Genomic DNA, 8,223 nt, shown 5'->3' with positions numbered 1-8,223 from the left:
TAATTGTTTATCGCGAGCAAGTGTTTTTGATTGGCAGAAAATATTCAAAGAAGGGCGAGAACGCCTTGGCGTCGAACCACGTCCAGGACAGCCATTAACATCAACTGATGATCAAAACGTCAATAATAAGCAATTTGGTGATTGGGAGTCAACAATTATCTACTATAGATTTTACTGGTATCGTTGCAATATCAACCGATGAAAGCAAGATTGGTCCCAAAATCACAACATTTTTTCGAAACACAGCGTCGCGTTAGAGTCTGTGAAATAGTGCTATCGTGAAACGTATTATTACTGACGCTGAGTCTGGGATCTATGCTTACGATCCAGAAACAGAGAGTAAATCGCCCGAATGTCGTAGGAAATGTGAGCCGAAGCCAAAAAAAACACGTCAAAACAGGTCAAAAATGAAGTTTTCAACTCTTTGCACAGAGCTTTCACCACTTAGGGCGTCACTGTCTTCGGCGCTCATTTCGCCTCTTTACAACTTAATAAATTTGTTTTCAACGGTGGATTTTTACTGGTGCAGAATCAAAATGTGGAGTTTTTTCCCCCAAAAAGCAATGCTTTCTTTACTCACCAAATGCTTTATTCCATTCTTATGTAAACCAAGACAAATTGCTTCACATAAATGCTATATTTTATTAGCAAATAGTTATAATCTAACAAATAGAAATCATATAGATGATAGCAGTAGTATTATCTATGTGTTAGCCGCAGTAAAGTGTGCACAGGCCCTCTAGTAAATTAATAATTTCAAAATTATAAGCAAAGTCTTGCAATTTTTTGCTCATAGTAGTACAAAACACTACCAAGTTATCAAATTGTCTTCAAAGCTATTGGAAATGAACTTGCTTTGACTTTGTCTTTAAATTTTTTTAACACTTTTATATAACAGAAATTTTTACGGTAAAAATGCGCGCATATTTCTTGTTAAGAATTCATAAAATTCGTTATCTGGTTCCGTGGAAATTAATTTTTTTAAATATTTTCAGGAACTCAAAGCTCTTAATAGCTTATTCATACTAACAACACTAATGACGATCTTAGCGCCCGCCATTGATGCCGCCAAAATACTAGCGGTATATGTATATCCGGGCAAAAGTCACTTTATGATGCATCGCGTGCTGATAAGCGAGTTGGTGAAGCATGGCCATGAGGTAGGTTAACGGCGCGAGGCAATCTTCGCTTTCTTTTTTCAAACACAATTAAAACAAAATAAATTTACTTTTCGTTGCAAAAAATTACTTCTTTACATATATTTGTATATGTATATGTATGCTCATATAGTATACGCTTTTTCCATACGCGCACAGGTAACCATGATAACGGCTTACACGCTGGCGCCGCTACGTCTGGGCAGCAATTATACAGAGATACTCATCGAACCGGTTTACGATTATCGAAAGGACGGTGAGTGCAGTGGATTGCAATGAAATTTATTTTTTTTGATTTAATATAATTTTTGTATCACTTAGGCAATGGTAACACCGGCAGCAACACTATATTCGATATGTCAAACAATGACATAACGGACTTTATGAATATGATGAAAGCGATTTGCATCGGCAGCACTGAACATGCGCTCAAACAGCCGAAGGTGCAAGCAATCATTAATGCCGAACAAACACAGGGTGTCTACGATCTCTTGCTGGTCGAACAGTTCTATCAGGATGCCTTCCTCGCTTTGGCCCACATTTACAATGTGCCGGTGGTGAGCACTGCCACCTTCGCCAAGGAGCATTATATGAGTCAGATGTTCGGTGTAGTAACGCCGTGGTCGTATGTGCCGCATGGCTCACTGCCACTCACGGATCGCATGAGCTTCTGGCAGCGTCTGCAGAATGCCTATCACATACTGAATACCGATTACAGTCGCGAGTTTAAATACTTTCCGAAGGTGGACGCGTTGATCGCGAAGTACTTTGGACATTTGCCAAGTGAGTAAAAGTTTGGTTAAGTTAAGTTAAGTAAAATGGTTGAAATATATCTTAATTCAACCAAAAAACTACGAACGATTCAATATTAAAATATTTTTTCTTAATTTTCTCCACGTATTTCTCAGTTAAGTTCCCCAGCGCCTCCGCCATGGATAAGAATCTCTCCGCCATACTGATTAACAACTACACACCGTTATCAACTGCCGGTCCAACCATGGACAATATGGTTAATGTGGGCGGCATGCATATATATCCACCCAAAGCCCTGCCATCTGAGTTGCAGACCTTTTTAGACGAAGCTGAGCATGGCGCCATCTACTTCAGCTTGGGCAGTCAAGTGGAGAGTAAGGATATGCCAGCTGAGAAATTGCGTCTCTTCCTCGATGTCTTTTGCGGCTTGCAACAGCGTGTGCTGTGGAAATTCGAAAATGAGAGCATCACAAATTTGCCACCGAATGTTATGGTGAAAAAGTGGATGCCACAGAGTGACATACTGGCACACCCTAATGTACGCGTATTCATCACGCACGGCGGTTTACTTGGCACACAGGAAGGTGTGCACTACGCAGTGCCTATGCTGGGCATGCCCTTCTACTGCGATCAGGTGACTGAAAATTAAAATTTTTATAAATATTTCGATTTCTAAAAATATATATTGAACTCATCTGCAGCACCTCAATTTGAAGAAGGCGGAGCTGGGCGGCTACGCTGTAACACTGGATTTTCACACGCTCACGCGTGAATCTCTGCAGGCTGGTCTGCTGCAATTGCTGCACAACAACACATATCGTGACAACATTAGAAGAATATCAAACATCTTCCACGATCGTCCAATGGGCGCACGTGAGACTGCGCTCTACTGGATCGATTACGTCATACGCCACAAGGGCGCACCGCATCTGCGCGCTGCCGGCTTGGATTTGAAGTGGTATCAATTCTATCTGCTGGACGTGGTTGCTCTCTGTTTGGCTGCCGCTTTATTGTTGCTAAGCATTGCATATGTGTTAGTGAGTTGGCTCCTAAGGAGTCTTGGTAGTAAACAACAAAAACAAAAACTGCTTTAATAATGTGTTCCTAGTAAGGTTTAGTATTTAATTTCAGCTAATATTCATAATTTAAGTTTTATAAGGTTTAAAAATGTTTTAGTTTTAGAAATAAGTATATTAAACTTGAAGCTTAAGTAAGAGAATTTTGTAAATAAAGTTACGCTAGAATAACCGTTTCTCATTAAATTGCAATTTCATATGAAATATTGTATTTTGGCTAAAATTTTCCTTGTTACATGCGATCTACAACGGGTAAAATTTGGTAAATAATCGAGAGTTCATTATCCGTCATTTTTTTTTATTTTGCTGTAAAATTAATTAGACTAGTAGTTCCTGAGATATGGTTTTTGGTCCATAAGTGGACGACGACACGGTCATTTTCAATTTTTAAAAAAAGGCTGAGTGCAGCTTTCTTCTGCCATTTTTTCCGTAAAATTTTGTTTTCTTCCATTTTTTAACAGTTAATGCAAATGCCTGAAGGAAACGACTCTATAGAGTTTGGTTGACATATCTGTAGTAGTTTCCGTACAAAAAACTTAGTAGGGGGCGGGGCCACGCCCACTTTTCCAAAAAGATTACGTCCAAATATGCCCCTCCCTAATGCGATCCTTTGTGCCAAATTTCACTTTATTTTTTGGGCGTGGCAGTGGGCCGATTTTGTCCATCTTCGAACTTAACCTTGGAGCCAAGAAACATGTGTACCAATTTTCATTAAGATATCTTAATTTTTACTCAAGTTAAAGCTTGCACGGGCGGACGGACGGACAGACAGGCATCCGGATTTCAACTCTACTCGTCACCCTGATCACTTTGGTATACATAACCCTATATCTGACTCTTTTAGTTTTAGGACTTACAAACAACCATGAACAAAACTATTATATAATACTCTCCTTAGCAACTTTGTTGCGAGAGTATACAAATATGTAAACGAGGGATAATGATAATGTTAAGATTTCATTTTGAAATTTTACAGACGTCATTTTGTCTTCAAGAAGCTGCTCATTTGTCGGAATTGCTGATATAAGTAGGAGCACTATAACACATAGCTGCCATACAAACAGAACGATCGGATAAAAGTTCTTGTATGGAAAACTTTAGCATTTGACCAGATATATTCGCGAAATTTGGTATAGATTATTTTCTAAGGCAACAATGTAATCTCCGAAGAAATTGTTCAGATCGGCTTACTATAGTATATAGCTGCCATACAAACCGAACGATCGGAATCAAAGGCTTGTATGGAAATCTTTCGCATTTGACGTGGTATCTTCACGAAATTTGACATGGATTACTGCTTAAGGTAATAATATAATCTCCGAAAAAATTGTTCAGATCGGATTACTATAGCATATAGCTTCCATATAAACTGAACACATAGTTACTAAAAGAAATGCAACTGTGAAGGGTATATTAGCCTCGGTACAGCCGAAGTTAACTTTATTGTTTTTTGCTTATATGAAAACATCTGTTGACAAAGTATGAAAAGACTTTTTCGACTACCATATATTCACTTTATTTTCATTGTTTAATTGCTATTCTTAACTTATTCTAAAACAATGTTTCAACCTATTTTATTTTCGTTGTTGCAATTCTTGAAGTGACATTTCTGTTGTAGCTGCAACGCGTTCATTAACTGGTACTCAACTGGTCCAATTTCAAAGACTGAATTTATTGCATCTGGGAACAAGCAGCGTTTACTAATACTCGTATTGGGTTTAAAGTGTTCTTTTTTTGTGTACTGAGTACTCTTATCTGATTTATGGTAATTAATACTAGACACATATAAACCGTTATTAATTCGATTATAGTTTTGTTTCTACTTCAAATTGTTGCTAATAAGCATTTAACTGTGCTTTATCTAATAATCAGTTATGGCACTCACTAGACTTTCCTAATAATTTCTATCAGACTCATAAAGTTTATCACTGCAATTTGGACCTAACTTAACAACTCGAAGACTGCGCTCTACTGGATCGATTACGTAATACGTCACAAGGCCATTTGCGTGCTGGCAGCTGGGCTTGAAGTGGTACCAATTTTATTTGCTGGATTACGGCACGCCTACTGCCCATACAGCATAATTTCAAATTTCATTTTATTCTCTCACTTTTCAGTACACAAATAAAGAAGTAATTAATATAACGGTTAAAAATTTTGCATTAATAATTCCTTTAAAATATGCCAACTTATGACCAAACATTTTACAAGTCCAACAAAAACTGTTCAAGCCCCTAGGTACCGAATATGTGGACTACGGTAGCTGTTGTTGAGTTTTTACCAAAAATATTGCTCAATGTATGGGATGTACAATTGAAAATCAGAGAACCCCTTCCTGACAATAGTAATTCTGTGTATCAAAAATGGGTTGAATTGGGTCAATACTTCCTTAAGCCCTCATAAACCTAATATGATGTTTTTCGATTTTTTTTATCGGCCAATATTTGAGTTATCTCGATGAATTACAGATTGCGCTGATAGCACGACGCTTATATAAATTCAGTTATGTGTGTAGTTATCAATGAAATAAAATCATTAAAAATTCTTAAAAATTGGAAAGTGTTGCATTGACATTTCAGTACAAAATCCACACTAAATGTGTTCGGCAGCAATTTGTTACGGTGGATGATTGCGGGAATTCTTGAAAAAGAAACGAAAAATTACTGATTTTAAAATTTGTGAGGAAATAAAAAAAATATTTAAAAAAAATAAAAAAATAATAAACGTAAAAAAAACTAAAATAAAATACAAATAAATAATAATAATATAACACATATAAATAATTAATAAAAATAATTGTGTACATTTTAAAAAATGGTAATTTTTGTGAAAATATCTATAAAAAATCACATATTTAAATTAATTATCTTGCATATATTTCTTTGAGTATTTATATGAGTTAAATGTGCTTAACAATTATTGTAAAGAATTATTTAGCCATTTAAGGGGCTATACCAGTGTGACGCATGAAAAATTAGGCGATTTTTGTGAATTTTTTGAAGAGAAAGTATGCTTTTGAATATGTCAAACTTTTTTGGACATAGTAAGGTATATTGTCAGCTATATTTCGAGATTTTTTTTTACAAAAATGTTGAAAAGTAAGGAAGTTAGGGGCTGTCCGCGGAGGTGCCAAAAAAAGTGCACCAACTGCTGCCATGATTCCGGCCGAATGAGTAGCTGAAACAAAAAAATTTGAAAAGCTTATTAAACTTAAAGACACCTCATATACAATAATCTACAATCTTTGAAAGAGATGTACAAAGTTTCACTTATACTCGTATATGTTTGCACCTCCGAGCGGTCCCTCTGTAGAACGCTGCCATCCAAAAACTTTTCAAGATACGACCTTCCCGATTTCACAGGATAATTATGGAAATATAAGCTAACGAAAAAGCAAATAAAAAAGATTTTTTTATGGAAGTGTCACACTGGGATAGTCTCTTAAGCGCTTATCACTCTTTAAAAATTAAAGTTCAAACATTTTTTTAATAAAATTCGAGACAAATAGCATGTCTGTTAATTACAAAGAACAAACTAAAACAGTGTGTCCTATTGATGGGATTTGAGGCAAAAATACATGAATTTGATTTCTGACTATTTCTAGTTCCAATATACCGAATATAAGATTCATTTTGACCTTTCTTACATATTCATATCGAAGAGTGTAAATATTTTACCATTATGAAATTGAGTTTAAATTACAACTTTCCGATTCATAATATTCATATAATTATCTATTCAATAGAGTGAAAATCTTATTTACGAAAAAGAATCCAAGGAATTGTACTTGACGTTCAATTTTGAATATGTTCATGCAAATAAATTTCATTGGAAAAAATAACGAATTTAAGACTGCTTCCTTAATGTCTGGTTACCAGCCTTTCTGTCCAGTTAATAGAGTTGTCCGCTTAATAGATTGTACGTAATAAACATCAACAAATTGTGGGACCGGCCAAAATGCGTGGTTAATGGAGATACCCGCGTAATTGATGTCCGTTTAATAGAGCTTTCACTGTATTTTGCTTTATGAATTGTTTTTAACTATCCTATCTTCTAAGTTAGTTCTAACTGGACACAGTGTGCTAAATTTTACTAACATCGGTTTAGTAATTTAGGAGTCCATCGCGGGCAAACAAAGTTATATATAAAGATTAAGGATACATTTTTTACTTAATGTTGAAACTGTTTTCTTTTCATATCACGTTTTCGTTAACAACTTTTTTGGAAAAGAACCGTCATTACCAAACTAACATACCAACTTACATGTACTATATGATGAAGAATATTTAACAGATTTTTGAATGATAATTAGCTTAAAACAAATCCAAAAAAGGTTTCATAGAATTCTCTCCTTTATTCAGATCTTCATACAAAATAACTGATAAATTTTATCTACGATCTCGATTGAATTCGCCATATCATCGTTAAACACTGGTTCTTAATAGTGATTCATCGACAAAAACTGACGTTGTCAAGTATCAATTTTATGACCTCTACTCGACGGCTTTTTTTGCACAAGATTCACACATATTTGGGGTGCTTTCCGGCACTGGCAAGGCGTATCTTCATACACAAAATTTATCCAAAATGCATCTTTGTTGCTAAAACGATGATTTTCAAGCACTGTTTCCTTAACTTTTTCGAAGTTATCGCCATTAGTAGAGGCGGAGAATTTTTTAGTGAAAGCGAATCCGCTACCTATTTCAATACAAGGATCCAAATCTAATACTCCACAATGTCCTATTCTATTCTAAGGTATTAATTAAATTTTTTTTTAATTTTTCAGGAACTCAAAGTTCTCAACAGCTTAATAATACTAACAACACTGATGACTGTCTTAGCGCCCGCCATTGAAGCCGCCAAAATACTAGCGGTATATGTATATCCGGGCAAAAGTCACTTTATGATGCATCGCGTGCTGATAAGCGAGTTGGTGAAGCATGGCCATGAGGTAGGTTAACGGCGCGAGGCAATCCTCGCTTGCTTTTTTCAAACACAAATAAAATAAAATAAATTTACTTTTCGTTACAAAAAATTACTTCATATATATTTTCATGAATGTATACTCATATAGTATACGCTTTTTATATATGCGCACAGATAACCATGATAACGGCTTACACGCTGGCGCCGCTACGTCTGGGCAGCAATTATACAGAGATACTCATCGAACCGGTTTACGATTATCGAAAGGACGGTGAGTGCAGTGGATTGCAATGATATTTATTTATTTAATT

General features: G+C 35.7%; 2 protein-coding genes across 7 annotated transcripts in view; both read left to right on the top strand.

The window, feature by feature from the left end:
* Positions 1 to 3,160, top strand: part of LOC105231237 (UDP-glycosyltransferase UGT5) — a 45,392-nt gene extending 42,232 nt beyond the window's left edge. For 3 of the 5 annotated variants that reach the window (XM_049452458.1, XM_049452457.1, XM_049452456.1), the window contains exons 2-6: positions 996 to 1,160; positions 1,317 to 1,413; positions 1,479 to 1,940; positions 2,066 to 2,544; positions 2,612 to 3,160. In XM_049452458.1, coding sequence (XP_049308415.1) covers positions 996 to 1,160; positions 1,317 to 1,413; positions 1,479 to 1,940; positions 2,066 to 2,544; positions 2,612 to 3,004 — 1,596 coding nt within the window. In that variant the 3' untranslated portion in view covers positions 3,005 to 3,160. The remainder of the gene's footprint in view (positions 1 to 995; positions 1,161 to 1,316; positions 1,414 to 1,478; positions 1,941 to 2,065; positions 2,545 to 2,611) is intronic. The other 2 variants (XM_049452459.1, XM_049452460.1) reach the window with 1 other exon arrangement.
* LOC105231257 (UDP-glucosyltransferase 2-like) overlaps positions 1 to 8,223 on the top strand; it is a 61,731-nt gene that overhangs the window by 51,708 nt on the left and 1,800 nt on the right. Inside the window, exons 1-3 of one of the 2 annotated variants that reach the window (XM_049452461.1) lie at positions 5,652 to 5,803; positions 7,773 to 7,937; positions 8,087 to 8,183. The exons of the other annotated variant lie outside the window; for it this stretch is intronic. Coding sequence (XP_049308418.1) covers positions 5,801 to 5,803; positions 7,773 to 7,937; positions 8,087 to 8,183 — 265 coding nt within the window. The 5' untranslated portion in view covers positions 5,652 to 5,800. Of the gene's footprint in view, positions 1 to 5,651; positions 5,804 to 7,772; positions 7,938 to 8,086; positions 8,184 to 8,223 lie in introns of those variants that run through there. 2 annotated transcript variants of the gene reach the window in all.

Source organism: Bactrocera dorsalis, chromosome 3 (assembly GCF_023373825.1).
Source record: "Bactrocera dorsalis isolate Fly_Bdor chromosome 3, ASM2337382v1, whole genome shotgun sequence".
In the NCBI taxonomy this organism is placed as follows: Eukaryota; Metazoa; Arthropoda; class Insecta; order Diptera; family Tephritidae; genus Bactrocera; species Bactrocera dorsalis.
The sequence above is the reverse complement of the archived record's forward strand: the minus strand, read 5'-3'. Positions and strand labels throughout refer to the sequence as shown.